The 21036-nt window shown below is 33.3% G+C and overlaps 1 protein-coding gene across 1 annotated transcript; it reads right to left on the bottom strand.

Moving 5' to 3' along the window:
* Nucleotides 1-13722: 13722 nt before the first annotated feature.
* Nucleotides 13723-15413, bottom strand: LOC110670485 (rust resistance kinase Lr10). The gene is made up of 2 exons (XM_021832558.2): nucleotides 15277-15413; nucleotides 13723-14970 (listed from the first exon to the last, which is right to left on the bottom strand). The coding sequence occupies exons 1-2, from the start codon at nucleotides 15365-15367 to the stop codon at nucleotides 13823-13825; spliced, it is 1239 nt and encodes a 412-aa protein (XP_021688250.2). The 5' UTR covers nucleotides 15368-15413; the 3' UTR covers nucleotides 13723-13822.
* Between the last annotated feature and the right edge of the window lie 5623 nt (nucleotides 15414-21036).

The raw sequence follows: 21036 nt of genomic DNA on the forward strand, positions 1-21036 counted from the left end.
GAGCACCATTGGTGCGCATGGTTTGGTTCATTCAACCATGCGCATGGTTTTTGGGCTTGAGTGCAGGCTTGGTTTCAAGGCCCATAATTAGGCCCATGACTAATTAAAATGTTTAATTAGGAGTTTTAATCACACAGTTAAATTTTGGTTCAATTGTTTGAATGAGATTCAAATCTAAATTTTTAAATTTATTTGAATGAGATTCAAATCAGAATTTTTAAATTTGTTTGAATGAGATTCAAATATGAATTTTTTAGTTGAATATGAGATATTCAATTTAATTTTAGAATGTGTGTTTTATTTAATTGTTAAATAGTAATATGCATGATGGATGATCATGGACAATAAAAGACCAATGTGATTAGATTTATTTCTTTTATTTTTCTTTGGGTTGTAAATTAATTAATTTATTTTGGTGGCATGTATTATAAGTGTTGTAATAATTTTTGGGTTGTAATTTCATTCATTTAAGGACTTTAAAGTCCATGTTCTTGTAAATTCGCCTTGGTATGCCAAGGATTACTATGTAATTGGATTGCAAGAAGATCATGGAGGTCAAGAGCATTGGTGGGACCAGTGGGAGGAATTCAAGATCAAGTGTTGATTATGTACTCCTTCAGCAACTCTTGTAATATGAATGAATGAAATGCACCAAGGAATGCCCTGATTCAATTCTTGGTGGCTCAGAATTAAATCCCTTAGAAAGTCCATGATCATATCATATTTATTGTTTATCCATTTATGCATAAGATGTATGGGAATGTATGCAAGTATATGATATATGCATGCTAATTGGATAATGTACAAAGTGAGACTATAATAGTGATTAAGCAGACCACTAAATCTTCCAAACAAATGATTAAGTTGGAAATGGTATAATTAAAGTGATTATATCATGGGCCCTCCATTGAGGCAATTATTTTTAGAAATTTTAAATACTTGCATGTGATGCAATTAATTTAAAAGATTTTCTTAAGAATAATTGTTAAGCATGAGATATTGTAAATATGTAAATGGTTTGGTGGCCAATAATGGATGTGCCTGAGGACACTAAAATTATTTGTATGTTTACTGGCTCAATGGGATCAACTTAACTAATGCAAGAAAAGTCAATAATAGATGTGCTTGAGATTTTGAGCATTAGGGGCTAGGTAAATGATTGAACCTGACATGAGATGTGATGAGCAAGGAGTTGCTCACTTACAGTTTATTGTAATTCCAATAATGGATGTGCTTGAGGATGATCAATAAGACTATAAGAATTCAATCACCCACTAGAAATCTATCCAACTAGGATTTTTGTTTCCTACTTTGGAAATTTAGGATTCGCTAAATTAGTGGGAGGACCAATTTGATTAAAAGACCATAATCATTTTGGTTAATTACATGATACATTTACTAATTAATCTAGTTATTTTCTGTAGTTAATTTTTTGATAATAATGAGCACACCACAACCACCACCATCTAATATCCTTACAAGCATACTTGATCATAATAGGTTGACAGGACCTTATCTTTCTGATTGACTCAGAAATTTAAAACTTGTCCTGAACTTTGAACATATAGGATATGTTCTAGACTCAAAGGTTCCTGGTCCCTTACCTCCAGAGGCCACTTAAGAGGAACATGAAACTTTGGACAAGTGGAAGGAGCATGATATGAGAGTCAAGTATTACATGCTTGCTTCTATGAGTGATGAGTTACAGAAGCAGCATGAAAACATGCAATATGCAAGTGAGATCCTCCTTCACCTGCAAGAGTTGTATGGTGAGCACAGCAAGAATACTAGGTATGAGATATTTAGACAACTATTCCGCATGAGGATGTCTGAGGGACAGAATGTTGGGGATCATGTCCACAAGATAATTCGGCTTATTGAGCAGTTGGAACATCTTGACTTTCACATGGATTTTCAATTACAGACGGATTTAATCCTTCAGTCCCTTCCTTAGTCAATTGGGAATTTTGTGACAAATTTCCATATGACTAAGCAGGAATACACCTTGGCTGGTTTACTTAACATGCTTGTTATTGCCCAAAAGAATATGCCGGCCAATAAAGGAAAAGAGGTAGCTTTGATTGCATCTTCTTCTACTGGAAAATCCAACAAGAAGAAGGGCAATAAGAAAAGAAACCTCAAATTCGTGGTCTTTGCAAGAAGATAGCTAAACATAAAAGGAAGACCAAAGCTGATGGAGGCAAAGGAAAGTGTTTCCACTGCCAGAAGGATGAGCACTAGAATAGGAACTGCCCAGAGTATAGCAAACAGTAGTAGCTTGCGTTCTCGAGATGTTGGACTTTGAATTGGCAATGGCACAACTGTTGAAGCTTTAGCCATAGGATCTAAATCTTTTTACATGTCTGGACATGTTTTGTGTTTGAATAATATTTTATATGTACCTGATGCTTTTAAGAACAACATTTCTATATCTAGTTTGACTAGAAATGGCTATGAATTTCAATTCATAGATGATGTTTGCAATATTTATTTTGGAAATAAATATGTTGGCTCGAGTTATATGCATGATGGTCTTTATTATTTGGATAATAATGATAAACACAAATTGAATGCAAGTGATCTAAATGAATGCAATGCCATGATGAAAATCAACTCAAGTTCAAAATATATTTGGCACTTAAGGTTAGGACATGTTGAAGAAGATAGGATTGCAAAATTAGAGAAAATGGGGATTTTATCCTCATTGGGTTCTGAACCTATTCCAACTTGTAAATCCTGCCTTCAGGGCAAAATGACTAGATCACCCTTTGTTGGATAAGGACTAAGAGCTGAAAATATTTTGGAGCTAATACATAGTGATGTATGTGATCCATTTAAAGAAATGGCTAGAGGCGGGTTTCATTACTTTATTACCTTTACTGATGATAAATCTAGGTTTGGGTATTTGTATTTGATGAAATACAAACATGAATCCTTTGAAAAGTTCAAAGAATTTAAATCTGAAGTAGAAAATCAAACAGGAAAAAGTATTAAAGCTCTTCGATCAGATCGTGGAGGTGAATACTTGAGTACTGAATTTGATGAATACTTGAAAGAGCATGGCATTGTTTCCCAGCTGACTCCTCTAGGAACGCCACAGTTGAATGGTGTATCTGAAAGGAGAAATCATACCCTATTAGATATGGTAAGTAGTATGATGAGCTATACTGATATGCAAATCTCCTTTTAGGGATTTGCATTAGAATCAGCTTTGCATATTCTAAATAGGATTCCATCAAAATCAGTATCTTGCCCTTATGAGATATGGCATGGAAGAAAATCAAGTCTTAAGCATGTTAAGATTTGGGGTTATCCAGCTTATATCAAAAAGCTGAACACTGATAAATTGGAAACCAGATCAGAAAAGGGTCGATTTGTTGGATATCCAAAAGAGAGTTTTGGATATTATTTTTTTTTACCTACATCACAAAAGGTTGTGGTAAGTAGAGATGCCACATTTCTTGAATAACAGTTTGTTCAAGAAGGAGGCAAAGGAAGGCAAATATAGTTAGAATTGGAGAATTCTGACCAACTAACAAATCAGATGGATATAGATCCATCTAGTCAACCTACACTTATTGATGAAACATCTACAGTTATTCCTCGCAGATCAACCAGGATATCTGACCCACCAGTGAGATATGGTTTTCTTCATGAAGATGAACAAGAGTTGTTTATTCATGAAAAAAGTACATCATGGAGATGATCCACTTACCTATGAAGAAGCTATATCAGATATAGACTCTTCAAAATGGATTGATGCTATGAAATCTGAAATTGATTCCATGTATAAGAATCAAGTTTGGGATCTTGTTGACCCACCTGAAGGTATTGTACCTATAGGGAATAAATCAGTTTTCAAGAAGAAAATTGGTTCTGATGGAAAGGTAGAGAACTATAAAGCAAGACTAGTAGCGAAAGGGTTTCGCCAAAGGCAAGGAATCGACTATAAGGAGACTTTCTCGCCTATTGCCACGCTTAAATCAATAAGGATTCTATTAGCAATAACTGCATACTATGATTATGAGATTTGGCAAATGGATATCAAAACAGCTTTTCTTAATGGATACATTGAAGAAAACATTTTCATGGAACAACCTAGGGGTTTTGAATCCCAAGATAGTTCCAAGGTGTGCAAGTTAAAGTGATCCATTTATGGGTCGAAACAAGCTTCGAGGAGTTGGAACATCCGTTTTGATAAAGCCATTAAGTCATTTGATTTTATCAAAAATGAGGATGAGCCATATGTTTATAAGAAGGTTAGTGATAGTGTTGTCACTTTCCTTATCTTATATGTGGATGACATTTTATTGATTGGTAATGACATAGGTATGTTGACAGCTGTAAAGGTATGGTTGTCAAATACATTCTTCATGAAAGACTTAGGGGAGGCAATCTATATTCTTGGAATTCGTATCTATAGAGATAGAGCGAAAAGAATAATTGGTTTATCCCAAAGTCTATACTTGGTAAAGGTGTTAAAGAGGTTTAACATGCTTGATTCCAAGAGAGGATTGTTACCAATGAGACATGATATCCACCTTTCTAAAGAAATGTCTCCAAAGACACCTAAAGAAAGAGATAAAATGGTCAGGATTCCATATGCTTCGACTATTAGAAGTTTGATGTATGCAATGTTGTGTACTAGGTCAGATATCGTATATGCTGTTAGTTTGACTAGCAGGTTTCAATCCAATCCAGGTTTGGAACACTGGATAGCTGTCAAGAACATCTTTAAGTACTTGAGAAAAACTAAGGATTTATTCTTGATTTATGGAGGTGGTGACTTGCAATTGGATGGTTATACTGATTCTAATTTCCAATCAGATATCGATGATAGAATGTCTACCTCTAGGTTTGTGTTCATTTGTAATGGAAGTGCAGTTAGTTGGAAGAGTTCCAAACAGAGTACGACTACTGATTCCACTACAGAGGCCAAGTACATTGCTGCATCAGATGCTGCAAAAGAGGCTGTTTGGATGAGGAACCCCGGTCTACCAGAAATGCAAACACATAGAAAGGCACTATCACATTATCAGAGAAATAGTTGGGCGAGGCGATGTAGCCATGCAGAAAATAGCATCAGCTGAAAATTCAGCCGATCCATTCACTAAGCCTATGTCACAAGCTCAGTTAGACTGACATCTTGAGAAGATGGGTCTAAGATATTGTAATGAATGGCTCTAGTGCTAGTGGGAGATTGTTAGTAGTATGCCCTAGAGCATATCATTTAGTATGTATCTTGTACATGTTTTATTAATAAAATGCAATTTCACTTTTCCGTTTACATAATATATTTATGTATAATAGAAAAGATCTATTGATATTTTATTAGAAATTCTATTCTAAAGTTGTTAAGAATATGAGTGACAGTATTTTTAGCACAAAGTATTATAAATTGGTTCACAATCGAGGATACTTCACAATAAGGACATGACTTATCCAGAAAGATTGTAATAAAGTTTGTTCCCAAGTTATTTATATGAGATGTAAATAAGATGGAATGGTGAGTCTCATGCAATATAACAAACATGATAGGCACTTATGCATGATAAGTAGGCCGAACCAGTGACACTTATGACAAGCACGTGGAGTTTACTCTTATCAATGCATTGTCATAAATCATATCAGTGCATATAATCTTTAGACCTGAGATAGTACAGTTATCTTGTATATAGGTGGTTTGAGTTTGATACTGCTTTCATACTTGCACTATGTATGGGTATATGGGCATGTGTTGGCTCTTACCAGTTATATATGGAGATAGGTGTTGATCAAGATGGAATCTGTTACCCTAAGTAAATAAGGATAAAATCCTATGTTCATTTAATTGTTCTTGATGTTTCAAGTTCCTAGCCAGGACAGAGAAATTTAATTAGAAAAGAGTTTCTAATGAGAAAATATTTTTAATCAAGAACTGAAATTAAAAGAGAACATAACATTCATAGCAAATGGGGTTTGACATAAACCATGACTCCAGCTCGAATTGGGATTTTGTAACAGAGAGATTCTAGTGCATGGTAACATATGATTTAGGTTCATTTAAAGGTATTCCTTGTTACTGATTGGGTGGCCATGACATGCTATGCTAGGTGTTAACCATGGTCTATGAGATGCCTAAAATGATTTAGAGAAATCATTTATGGTAAGAAAGAGTTCTGATAATATTAAGAGTTAATATCATATCTCATTGCCAATTAGTGATGAGTCTAGAAAGTCACACACATGTATAAGATAATCACGAAGTTAAATGTGATTTAATTGATTAATTAAATAGGTTTGGTTTGCAATAAGATTGCAAAGTCCCTAGCATGGCTTGAAACCAAATCTAGGTTATTGGATGTATAATATAAGTTAGATTTATATTTAAAGTATTTAAATATGAATTTAATGATGAGAAATTAATTAATAGAGATTAATTAATTAATTTATATTTGATTTAAATTGATTAGAAGAGGAGAAATAATGATTTTGGGTTGAGAGCTCAAAATTACAACATAAGAGTAATTTAGTCATTTCACAGGGTGACATGTGGCACCGTGAGATAGTGACACATGGCACCATATAAGTTTGCCATTTGTCTTCATATCATGTAAGGTGATCAAAGTCAAGATTAAATCTAGCTTTGACACTTGGCTTAATGTGATTAGGTCAATTAAAATTAAGATGCAATCAGGTGATGACATGTGGCAAGGGTTTTAAGTGATGACCTAATTATAAAAGGAAAAAGAAAAAAAAATAAACACATTTTCTGATTTTCTCAAAAGGTGCCGCCACCTCTATGCTCTCCTCCTCTCTTCATCTTCTCTCATCAATTCAAAGAGAATTGCCCATATTCTTTTGAATTAAAATTACTAGAAATTGTTTCTAGTGTCCTATATACATCTACAACCTCTCTAAAGACAAATCCCTAATTTGTAATTGGTTGGCAAGGCTTGAGAAGCTGGTTTGGGGGCTGCTCATCGGTGATCTTAGTGTGGACAAGCTAGAGAGACAACTCTTGGGGTCCTAGTTGCTTCACAAAGGTACCAATTACATCTACAATGCATCAAAAGGTTAGTGCACATATTATTCTTTTAATCTAGGGTTCTAATGAATTAATTTGTTAATTCAAAATCTTAAATGGCAAATGTAGATCCTAATACATATTAAAAGTATTTTAATATGCAATTGAACATTGAAATCAATTAGGCATATAATAGATGTGGCATGATGCATGAAACCCTAGAAGAAAATTTTTGAATTCAATGTTCTAATCTAACAATTTACATGCTTCTTCTCCTTCAAATTGAAGCAGTGGCAAATTGGCTAAGGCCAACCACTATGATTGTGATCAAAAGCTTACTAGGCTTGACCAGCTATTACAGGAGATTTGTACTCGATTTCTCCAAGATAGTTACTACTATGACTAAGTTGACTCAAAAGAATAGAAAGTTTGAATGGATAGATCAGTGTGAAGAAAGTCTTCAGAAGCTCAAGGAGTGTTTGGTTACAACACCAATTTTGGCTCTGCCTTCAGGCAATGAAGATTTAATAGTGTACTGCAATGCCTCTAGAGTGGGTTTAGGGTGTGTTCTCATGCAGAATAGCGAGGTAATAGCTTATGCTTCCAGGCAGTTAAAGAAGCATGAAGCTAACTATCCTACCCATGACCTAGAAATGGCAACTATAGTTTTTGCTCTTAAAATGTAGGGGAACTATCTTTATGGGGCAAAGTGTGAAATCTTTATAGACCATAAGAGTTTCCAGTAAATCTTCAATGAGAAGGAGCTAAATCTCAGGCAGAGGATATGGATAGAACAGCTTATTAATTATGATTATACTATTTAGTACTATCCAAGTAAGGCAAATGTAGCCGTAGATGCCTTTATCCAAAAATCATTTGGCAGTTTGGCATATATATCGGTGGAAAGATTACCTATCTTAAAAGAGTTATACTAGCTAGTAGGAGAAAGATTGCAGTTGGAGATAAGCCAAAGGCACTTAGATAACACAAATGAAGGTTGCACTTTGAGATAAGTGGCAGAGAAATTACATGAAGATCCAAAGTTGGTGAAGTTAACAAAAGTAATATTGAAGGGTGAAAAGTATAAATTTCGATTTGATGAGAAAGGAGTTTTAAGATGTGGCAGCAGATTGTGTGTACTAGATGATATCGAACTCCAGGGAGACATTATGAGAGAAACTCATAATGCCATGTACACTGTACATCCTGGGGCCACTAAAATGTATCAAGATCTTAAGAAGGTGTATTGGTGGCCTTCCATGAAGAAGAAAATTGCACAGTTCATGTCTACATGTGAGGTGTGTCGAAGGGTGAAGCTGGAACATCAGAACTGGCAGGGATGTTTAATCCATTACCCATTCTAGAGTGGAAATTGGAAAATGTGGCCATGGACTTTATTGTGGGGTTACTCGTAGCCTCAATAAACATGACTCAATATGGGTAATAGTGGAAAGAATGACCAAGACTACCCACTTCATCCCTGTGAGACCTAACTATTCTGTGGACAAGTTGGCTCAAGTGTATGTTGCAAAGATAGTAAGACTGCATGGAGCTCCAGTGATAATAGTTTTTGATAAGAGACCATAGTTCACATCAAAGGTTTTAGCATTGTCTCCATAATGAATTGGGCACTAAGTTAGTTTTTAGCATGATTTTTCATCAACAAACTGATGGGCAACAAGAAAGGACCATATAGACTCTGGAGGATATGCTAAGAATGTGTGTACTTGACTTTGGAGCATCATGGAAGAAGTATCTTCCTCTAGTTGAGTTTGCATATAACAACAGCTATCACTCTAGTATTGGAAAGGCACCATATGAAGCTCTGTATATGAGGAAATGTAGGTCTCTAGTATGTTGGGAAAAGGTTGGTGAATGAGCATTAGTAGCCACTGAGTTGGTGGAAATCACCAATCAAGCTATGCTTTTGATCAAGGCAAGACTAAGGACAACAACTAGTATATAAAAGAGTTATGCAGATCTTTGTAGGAAGAAAGTGGTTTTCCAAGTCGGGGACAAGGTGCTTTTAAAGGTATTTCTGATGAAAGGTGTTATCCAATTTGGAAACAAAGATAAACTAGCTCTAAAGTATATTAGGCCATATGAAGTACTACAAAAGGTCGATAATATATCTTACAAGCTAGCTTTGCCACCAAAAATGGAAAGAATCCATCCAGTTTTTCATATTTTTATGCTAAGAAAGTTTGTGTCAGATCTGAACAAGGTTACCAAACATGGAAATTCAGAAGATCTTTATTATGTCGAACAACTTGTCTGGATTGTAGTCACAAAAATCAAGAGGCTGAGAAATAGAGAGATAATTATGGTTAAAGTTTTGTGGAATCACCACAACATGGAAGAATGGATGTGGGAGATTTGTGACTCCATGTTACAACAATGTCCCTGTAATATCCCCACCTGTTTTAGGCATTTTTTTATTTTGTTTTAACATTTAAGGATGAATGCTCCTAAGGGGGAGAAAATGGAATACCTATCATTTTTCGATACTGAAATTTCTGCCCTTGGTAGAAATTTTCGATGAAACCTAGGGTTTCATGGATGGTGGGTGAAGTGTGAAAAGTCTATTTGTGTTTTGATATTTGTTGTAGATTGGTAGGTTGAGAATTAAGGCCTTGGAATTAAGTTTGAAAATGAAGAAAAAAGAACTTTCAACTATTGAAAGTCCCTGTTCTGGCTATTAAAAGTGTTTTTTCTATCAAGAGTATAAAAAGACCTAAACAGAAGAAAATTGGGTAAAATTCCCCCATTTTCTCTATCAAGCACTATGATACTCCGAGCTTCAATTCTCTTATGTGATTTCTATTCTTGAGTTGTTTTTAACAAAGATTATATGATTTCTTTTATGCTAGAGTCTATATAAAGAATTATTTATTTTCAAAGTGCAATCTTTGGTTAAAATCAAGGTTTGGAAGTTAAAAAATGTAAGTTTCTTCCTTCTTGCATGTGTGTTTTTATGAGGTTTTTCCTTGATAGATTGACATGAAAAGGTGTATTTATGTAATGGGAAAGATAAGTGTTATTTTGATTAAGATATGTGTTGTAGGTAAAAATAACTCTTTCACATGGGTTTTTCTTTGTGACAAATGCATGTGTTTGGTAAGAGTTCTTCTTATTGGGTAACTCTTACCCAATGAATTCTATAAAAATAGTTTGGGGTTTTAGGACATTTAACATGACATTCTCTAGTTTTAGGGTTTGATGATTTGAGATAATCCCTTGCAAGCTTAACATTTAGGCTAATGCATGTTGAGTTTTTGAGTCTATAGGTGCTAGTTGCTAAGTTTATTGCATGAATACATGGTTGTTTTGAGTTTTTGGAGCATTGGGCATAAGTGATGAGATTTGAGAATGCAAATTTCTGCAGAATTCAGATTGGGAATTTCAAAAAATTCTTATGTTCGACTACCAAAAACCATTGGTTCGGTAGCTAGAGTAGATACTGCTATTCAAGAGTTTTTGAAGTTCAGGACTTCGGCAGCCGAAGTTTCCTACTTTGATAGCCAAAGTAGCTACTGCCTGAAAAGGGTATTTAAGTTTCAAGACTTCAGCAACCAAAGTTGGTTCTGTCTGTTTTATTTTTCTTTTTGTTTTAAGGCTCTAAAACTTGTTTTTAAACACCTTATGGACTTAGAATATGATGATCCACTGATTTTCCCCATGATATGGATATGTTACATGTTATGATCATGCATGATGTTATGTGGTAAGACTAGGTGAGGCCTAATAATTCCCTAGCTCACTATTTATGATAGAGGAAAACCTAAAGAGCTTCTTTATAAGCCGAGCAAATTGGTTATGTTATGTATTTAAAAGGAAGCTCTGAAGAGCATCTATATGAGCCAGCCAAATTAGTTATGGGAAATCACTGATGACAAATCCATCTTTTGTGAATTGTTTATAATGTGTAAACTCATGTGACTGATGCATTACATATGTATGAATTAAACAATATGATAAATGTTTTGGTTGGTTTACTCACTAAGCTTCCCTAAGCTTACCCCTTTCCCTTAACACCAAGTGTATGTATGCTTGAATCGCTAAAGCACTCTCTTATACTATGAAAGGAAGAATGGATTACATTTTAGCATTTTGTGAGATATGTGATAAGGTTTAAGTTCAAAACCATATTTAAAGGAAAATGTTTTATGTCGTTATGGAAATGCTAAAGTGTAATCATTTGTGAGTTGCTTGGATTTTGATTGTACGGAATGAGTATAAGTTTTAATAGGTTTTCATGCTTACAACAAGTTTCGGCAGCCTTAAGTTGACCCATTCCCTAGTGCTGGTAACAGATCCTCGTTGGGTTGTTGTAGTAGAATCCTATTCTTTACAACTTCTCTAATCTTTCATTGGACATGTAACCTAAGCGCTTATGCCACAAGAGAGCATAATTCTCATTCAGCCTACTACGCTTAATTCCAATATTACTATAAGTGACAAGTAAGGATTCAGAAAAATTATCAAGTTTAAGCCTATATAAACCATTAGTAAGAATTCCAGAACCAATAATGGATGGAATTATTATTATTATTATTATTATTATTATTATTATTATTATTATTAAATAACTAAAACATATGCATCCAAACTTAACATTAAACCCAAATTTATTAAGTTTTGAGATAAAAATGACATTCTTATAAACTGAAGGCATATAGGGGGTTTGTAATAGGTCTAAGTGATAGCTATTATCAAGACCAAATTATAAGTCCCTTATGCCTTCAAGTGGAGCCTACACACGATTGCTTATAAATAGGAAGTCTTTAGTTAAGCTTGTGGTTTGGATCGTAAAGAATCCTTGCATGACATTGGTTACATGAACAGTAGCACCGGAATTAAGTGACCAAGTATTATTAGGAACTTCAATTAAGTTTGATTCAAAACATACATAAGAATAAGGATTATCCTTCTTTTTGGACCAAGCTTTATATTGCAAGCAATCTTTCTAATAGTTTTTTACTTTCTTAAGAAGCATCATTTATATGCCATTTATTCCTTTCTCTCAGCTTGAGGAACATTTAAAGATCCTTTCTTTTTCTTGTTAAACTTATTGGCCTTCGCTTTAGTCCCTTAGCAACTCCTTAACCCATAATGTTGACAAAATAAGTCACTTGACTCTTCATTGGCCAATTTACTAACATTCCAATTATACTTAATAGTGTTGCAATTAATTTGAAATGGCTCATATTCAGGAAGTAATTATTTCAAGATGAACTACACCAAGAAGGAATCATCAACCGTTATCCCTAAGGTTTCTAGCTTTGTTGTAATATCACTATTTCTAATAATATGTTCTTGCATACTCTTCAACCTATTATACTTTATGATCGTGAGATGTGCCAATAGAGTACCAACAAGTGACTTAACTTCAAAATGGAACCTATCTTTCACAAGCTTAAGGTATTTGTTTGCATTTTCAGTTTGTATAGTTGTAGTCCTAACGTTATTGGCAATAGTCATTCACAAAATCATAAGGCTCGATCTATTTAACCGTTCCCATTACTTATGATATTACTTTTCTTCCTCACTACTTGTATCCATAATAGCAACAAATTTGTCTTCTAATATTGCCAATTCAAGGTCCAAGACACTTGGGTGGAACTTGACTTGCTCACACCATTAAGAGAAGTTCAAGCCATTTAAGCAATAATAGATTAAGCTTGTTAATGAAGAGAAATAGTTGTATATAATATTTATATGCTCAAAATAGATTCAAACAATTTAAATAATTAGAGTATACTACAATTGTCCTTTGAGTAAATATTATAATATACTATCCTAAATTAAATGCCTTTGAACTTAATTGGACAAATAATAAGCTTATATAAAATATACATGTTTTCTTTGGATATCCAATATATATTTGCTAAAATATTATTATCACCTTCATTCTCACTAGTCATAAAATAATTAATTTACTTTTGATTAAAATCCTTAAGTTTTAATGACTAGTGGATGTCAATTAATCAATTTTTCATCATAGACATTTATTACTATGAATTGTTGATAATATTTATATGCATGTAAACATCATTAATAGTTCAGCTACATTGGTAACTAACAAACTATTGATTTTATTTTATTTTAGTTTGACCACTTTAGTGACTAATAAATTAAATAAATATAAAAAACCATGCATATAAATTTTATTTCTTAACAAACCCAATATTTATTCAATAATAAAGTTTAACTATGATTCTTAATTAAATTGGGTCGTTAACATAATTTAATTTTCGAGGATTAAATTCCTATTACAACATAATCTTCAACTTTATGGCTGAAACTCAGTGTTTTAGAGTTTTGATCAAACTTTAATTTAATTTTTTTTATTAACTCCTTTGTTTTTGGAAACACTTGTTCCAAAGTGAAGAAGAATAAGAGAAAGAAGAAAAACATAGTATAATTGGATAATTTGAGAGAGGAATATTGTTTTTAGGTTAAAAATGCATGCCAGATTTATGAGCCATGTAATAAAGAAAGCCTGACTAAATTAAAATAAAAGCTAAATGAATTAATTGCATCATAGGCTTAAAAATAAATAAGGATTAGCCTATAACATTTTAGATGTGATGAAAGTAGATAGTATTATTTAATCCATGAATTAAAATCATTGTGATTCATCCACAACAAATACTTACAAATTATAGATAAGTTAATTTGTTTTATCAATAACATTACATAATATGCTTTATCAATAAGGAAATCAATAATATATAACACTAACATCTATAATAAACAAACAAGTTAATTTGTTTTATCAATAACATTACATGGTTGGATAATAACAAACATAGTTTAATATGCATTTGCAACCAAACTAACTGAATCCATACAATCACCTGTTGGGGTACTTGTTGGCCCTATAGGATTTACGTTGATTTCAATATCCTCTTTTTTCTTGTCTTGTAGTGAAAGTAAAGGCTTTGGAGGCATTTCTAGGGTTTCAAACTCTGCTTCAAACATCTTTATAACTGCATGCATTGAAGGACGATGAATGGGTTCCAATTGAGTACACCAAAGTGCTATTAGAACCATCTTATTTGCTATTTTCTTTTCCTCATCTGAAACATCTCCCAATTCTACATCCTTTCCTTCACTGAGTTTGTCATAAGCCCATGTAGGAAAGTAAATTTGGCTTAGATGCTCAGCAGATGCATTCAAGGTCTTTCTTCTTCCAACCATTTCCATCAATAAGATCCCAAAACTATATACATCAGCTTTATGAGATGCACCTCCAAGATTTTTGTTGATCAACTCTGGAGCCATGTAACCCCAAGTTCCTCTTGCTGCTGTGAGAGAAACAACATCATTATCTGGTGGATATAACTTGGCAAGTCCAAAATCTGAAATTTTTGGAATAAAACTTTCATTAAGAAGAATATTATGTGGCTTGATATCAAAATGCAAAATCTGCATGTTGCAACCTCGATGAAGATATTCAATTCCTTGAGCGACTCCAAGGGAAATTTCATACATTTTTTCAATGCTAATTGCGGAACTGCCTCCTCGTAAAAATATATGTTTATCAAGAGATCCATTAGGCATGAATTCATATACAAGAGCACGTTTCGATCTCTCAACACAAAAACCAATAAGGCGAACCACATTAACATGGTAAATTCTTCCAATAGTAGCTACTTCATTGATAAACTCTTGTCCATTAGCTTTAGACTTACCCAATATCTTTATTGCCACCAATTGACCACTACGAAGCTTTCCTTTGTATACAAGGCCATAACCTCCTTCGCCCAATTTGTCTTTAAAACCTCTTGTAATCCTTTTGATATCAAAGTAAGAATATCTAATTGGTAAGAAATTATTGTGACCTTGAAGAAATTCTTCAATGTTATCATACATTGATAAATGCCTTCTTTTCCATTTGTAGATCAAAAAAGAGATAACACATGGTGTCCCACAAAGGCATAATGTCACACGATATAGCACTGTACAAAAATAAATGGATAATAGTTAGAGAAGATATTGGGGTTTATAAATGTCTATAAACTTTCTCTAGTGCAAAAATTCATTTTTATTGCAATTACTTCTAATTGAGCTAGAAATTATGCACGCTTATTATTTCATTAAGGAATCATTTTCTTCATTTCTTGGCCATTTTCTTCTTCCTTAATTAGCATAATTTAAGTAATATAAGTTTTATTTTTCCATTTTGAGGATAAGATAATATCATTTTGTGTTACATAATATTAAACTATGTTTCATGATTTGAATTCAAGTAGAGATAACCTTACCAAGGAAAGTGAGTAAATAAGGGAGCAACCCTACAAGAAAAGCAAAGAAAGTTACTTGATGACAAGTAGCGTTGCAAAAATATAAATCCATAAAAAGCTTTACCTTTTCAATAACTAATTGTTTTTCTTAATTATTGCATTCTAAAATTAAAACTTTACCTTTCATCCCAAATTGTTGAGATAAACCTATTACTTCAATTATAAAATAAAATAAAATAATAACACAAAAGATTAATGATTCAACCAAGGCATGTCTAGTTCTAGTTCAAACCCTAACGCACCCTTTACTCAAGAACAAATTCATCGATTCCTAGCTTCAGCACAACCACATTCTTTAAATTCCTCTAATCATCATTTCAATTTCATAGGTATAATTACTTGTTTTTCCTCTCATTCTAGTAACCATTGAATTATTGATTCAAATTGCACCGATCACATCACTAATTGTTAGATTTCTTAACCAATGTTCATGATTATCAAATAAAGATCAAGTTCTTATGACTCACCTTGGTTCTTGTAAATTTAGTTCTCAAATGCATTTAGACAATGTTCTTTAAGTTCCTTCCTTTAAATTTAATCTCTTATTTCTTCGCAAAATCATTAAGGCACTTAATTATTTAGTTGAGTTCTTTCCTCATTTTTTTATGTTCATGACTTTGTGGTGATGAAGAAAGTGATAGGTTTGGCTATGGATCATGAAGCATGACTTGTTTCTCTTCAGGATGGAGGAAGGAATAGTCATTGGTGAGCACATAGCCTAATTCAATGAAAAGGTCTGTGACTTGTTACATGTGGATCTTAAGTTGAGTGATGAAGAAAAACACTTAATCCTTTTTTGCTCTCTACCACCATCATTTGGGCACCCAACAACTATATTGATATTTAGTTGGAGGATCTGAAGTATGAGAAGGTTACGACAACATTCAAATGCTATCATATAATGAAAAAGTTAGATTTAGATAATTCCAAGAGGGATTGGTGAGCTATGAACGTGTAAGGGGTAAAGAAAGGGACCAAAATTAGTCCAGGGGAAACTCTAAGTTAAGGTCCAAGTCAAATGCCAATAAGTGGAGTGTTTTAAGTGTCATAAGAAGGGCCACTTCAAGAAAGATTGCCTAATGCTGAAGAACCAAGGAAAGGAAGACTGGAAAGGTAGTTCTTTAAGGTTAGCAAGTATAGTGTTAGAAACTTTAAATGAAGAAGACTTGATGGTGGTATCTGCAGTAAGAAAAGGTACATACACTTCCACCTAGACCGTAGATTTAGCTTATTCTTCTCATTATACTACACATAGATACTGGTTTCATAGATATGAAAATTATGATGTTGCAAGTGTTAAGTTGAGTGATGGGCATTTTTGTAAGGTTGTGGGGATGGGGATAATGATGGTTAAGATGCTTGGTGGTCTTGATAGAACATTGGAAAATGTTTAACATATTCCAAAATTATGATAGAACTTGATCTCACTAGGATAGTTAGAAAAGACCTTGCATAGATTTTTTACCGTTACAAGCAATGGAATTCTCAAGATTTCTAAATGTGCTATCATAGTGATGAAATGGAAACAGATTGAGAACAACTTATACGGGCTAATGAGTAGTATAGCTATGGGATCTATAGTCTCTTTAAAGTCAAGCATAGTTATATCTATTCTTTGGCACATACAACTAAAGCATATGGATGAACCATGCATGAAAGAACATCCATAAAAGGAAGCTATTGGAAGGTGTTAAATAGTGTAAGATTGACTTTTGTGAATTTTGTGCCTTTGGGATACACAATCAAGTCTAGTTTAAAATATCCTCACATAAGAGCAAAAAGATGCTAAAACATATACATACAAAAGTATGGGGTCCAGCACAAGTACCAACAAAAGGTAAAGCTAGATACTTTGTGAGTTTTATCAATGAACTCCAGGAAAGTTTGGGTGTATTTCATGAATAAAAGTTAGAGGTATTCTCTATTGTCAAGGAGTGGAAAGCCAAGGTGGACAGGCAGATAGAGAAGCAAATCAAATGCCTCAAGTTTGATAATGGTGGCAAGTACACATCACAAGAGTTCATCAATTTTTACAAATCAGAGGTAATTAAGAGAAATTTCTTAGTCTTAGGCTCCACAATAGAATAGGGTTGCAAAAAGGATGAACAAGACTCTTTTGGATAGGACTAAATTGACGAGGATACAAGCTAACTTATCTAAATAGTTCTAGGTAAAATTAGTTAACACATCTTGTTTCATTATTAATAGGTTACCATCTTGGAGGTTGGAAATAAAATGTGCAAAGGAAGTTTAGACAGTAAAGATGCAGATTACTCTCTATTTCAAATTTTTTGTAGTCCAACTATACACATATTCTTAATGTGAAAGGTTCAAGTTGGATCCCAAGTCTAGAATATGCATTTTTGTTGGTTATGAAAGAGAAGTAAAAAGGTATAGACTATGGGATTCAAAAGTATAGAAGGAGACAATTAGCAAGGATGCCATTTTTTATTAACAGGCTATGTTAAGGAATAAGGAACCTCATAAGGGTGAATCATTTAATAGCTCCTCAAAGGTTGAAAATGAACTTCTTAGTTCCTTCAATACAGTTCAATCTTCAATAAAATTAGAAGATGATGATGTTATACATAAGCAACAACAATAGGAGTGCAGCATTGCCATAGATAAACCTAGCCACACAATAAACCTCCTATAAGGTATGAATACTAACTAGTTGTAGAGAACCTTCTTTATTCCAGGAGGTAGTTTCCAGTCCAAAAAAAGAAAAGTGGATAGAGGCCATGGTGGAAAAGATGGTGTCTTTACACGAAAACCAAAATTTAGAATTAGTTAAACATCTAAATGGAAAGAAGCTAATTAGGTGTAAGTGGGTATATAAAAAGGAGGAAGGAGTAACAAAACAGAAAGGTATACAATTCAAAGTAAGGTTAATTGCTAAAAGGTACTCACAAAAAGGAGGAGTTGACTACAATGAGAATTTCTCTCTAGTGATAAGACATACTTCTATAAGGATGTTGTTAAGTATAATAGCTCAATTAGATCTAGAGGTGGACCAGTTAGATGTTAAAATTGCTTTCCTACATAGTGACCTGGAAGAGCATATTTACATGAAGCAATCAAAAGGATTTAAGGAGCTTGGGAAAGAGTACCTAGTGTGCAAGGTAAAAAAGTCCCTTTATGGATTGAAGTAATAGTTTAGGCAATGGTACAAGAGCTTCAACTTTTACAGGATGAGTATTGGTTTCACCTACTATTGTGTATACTTTATGAAATTGGCTCCTATATCTTTCTATTAATATATGTTGATTACTGCAAATGATATGAGTGACATATGCCACCGTAAGTCTCTATTAGAAAAAAGAATTTAACATGGAGGATCTTAGTGCTGCAAAGAAGATCCTTAACATGGAAATTAAAATAGACAAGAAAAAAAGAAAGCTATGCCTCTCATAGAAGAATACATTAAGAAGGTTTTAAAAAGGTTTGTGATGGACAAAGCTTAAACTAAACTATTTCTACCTCATTGGCAAGTGACTTCAAGCTGTCATGTTTGCAATGCCTCGAAACAAAAAATGAGGTAGAGGTTATGTCAAAGGTTCTTTATGCATGTGCATTACTGAGTTTAATGTACACCACGGTGTGCACTAGGCCTGATCTGGCTCATGCTGTCAATGAGTTTAGGAGGTTCATGGCTAATCTAATTAAGGAACATTATTAAGCTGTAAAATGGGTTCTCTGATACTTAAGTGGTGCAAGCAATTATGGTATTTGTTTTGGTACTAATGATGATTCTATTTCTATTATTGGATATGCAGATGTAGACTATATAGGGAACTTGGATGATAGAAAGTCCATTGATTTATCCAAGAATCAAGTGTACCATGCTTAGATCAAGCATATTATAGTGAGCTATCATAAAATAAGAGAATGGATTTCTTCAAGTGATATATTGTTGAAGAAGGTGGATACAACTAAAAATGAGTGGATATGTTGACAAAAGTGCTGCCTATATAGAAGTTCAAACTTTGTTTAGACTTATTTTTTGTCACTGGATGTTCATCAAAAGGATGGTATGGCTTGAGAGTTTCTCCAAGGTTGACTTTGAAGGGTGTGAATATTCACCAAGATAGAGATTGTTGAGTAAAAGTGACTCATATTCCAAGATTTTCTACACACCTAAAGCCCCTAAAAAAGGGGGATGTTGTGCAATAAGATGGATGCATCAAAGCATGTGGAGGCAGTGTGTTACATGACATGGCTATGTGAAGAAAGCAAGACACACATCCTGACTGTGTAAGGATTCTTTGGGTCTAAATGGTCACATGGTCTAGGTGTGGGAAATCCCACGGCAGTGTTGATGACGTATGCTTCAAGTGATTTTGTCTAAAATGTCACACAGTCTTGCTATGTAAAATGCCACGACCGTGTTGATGTCATATTATAAAAAGGTTGATATCCAAAAGATTGCATGGCTTGGCTCTATAATTCTACATGGCGTGTTGACATTGAGACTCTATTTTCCCAATGATTTATTACTTTCTATTTAAGATAGAAATCCTAATTATATTTGGTCAGGACAGTCTTTTACTGTTTGAGAAGGGGACTTTATTGTATTTTAGGAACCCTAAAATGCTAGCTACATAAAAGGGTTGCCTAGATACAAATTTAAAGAGACTTGAAAAGCTAAAGCTTTTGGCAGAATTTCTTAAAGTTATGAGGTAGCTTTGTGGACACAGGCAAATTGTAGAACCACATAAAAATCTTTGTCTCTCTTATGATTGTTTCTTTTCTCTTACTCTTGTACATGTGTGTGTGTGCATAATTTAGTGTGTTACTTATCCTTTATCAAAAAAAAAAAAAAAAAAAAACTCATTTACTATTTTCTAGTAGGGGTGTAAACGAACCAAGTTAAGCCGAGCTTTGAATAGTTCAAGCTCGGCTCGTTATATTTTTTTTCAGGCTCGAGCTCGGCTCGAGCTCGATTCGAGTTTTAATATTCAAGCTCAAGCTCGGCTCGTTACATATATATTAAACTCGAGCTCGATTCGAGTTCGGCTCGTATCAAAAACTCATTTATAATATAAACGAACCAAGCTCGAGCTCAGCTCGTTTATAAATTAAGTTGAAACTCGAATTCGAGCTCGACTCAAGCTCGTTAATATTTATTATATTAAAATAAAATTTAATTTAACTAAAAGTAAATTAAAAATTAAATTAATTATAATTAAAATATATTTAATCTTAATTAAAATAAATTTAAAATTAAAAAAAAAATACTAAAGAGCCCATTTGGGCCCCACATGTTGGCTTGCTAGCCAATAAGAAAAAAGCATTTACGTTAGGGTGGGGGCTGGGTGGCTTTCCTTAAAAAAGGGAAGCCACTCACCCCCCGATCCTTTTCTATCCGATGTGGGACAAGTCCCACATCAGATTTTTGTTTTTTTTTTTTTATTTATTAACTTTTATTTTTAAATTTTAACTTACTTTTATTTTATATAAATAATTTACTACAATAAAAGCCTAATAGTACAATATAATGTATAATTAAAATTTTATCATATTTATTATTACATTTATAAATTTTTAAGATTTAAATTTGATTAAAAATCATATTTATATTATACACATGCTTAATCTAATTTCATGACTTTTAACTAAAATCAATAGTATTATGATTTAATTAAAAAGATTACTGTATGATACAAATGCAAGATATTATATGATATCAATATATTAATTATAATTATATTCAACTCAATT

The sequence above is a fragment of the Hevea brasiliensis genome, chromosome 1 (genome assembly GCF_030052815.1).
Source record: "Hevea brasiliensis isolate MT/VB/25A 57/8 chromosome 1, ASM3005281v1, whole genome shotgun sequence".
Taxonomy (NCBI): domain Eukaryota; kingdom Viridiplantae; phylum Streptophyta; class Magnoliopsida; order Malpighiales; family Euphorbiaceae; genus Hevea; species Hevea brasiliensis.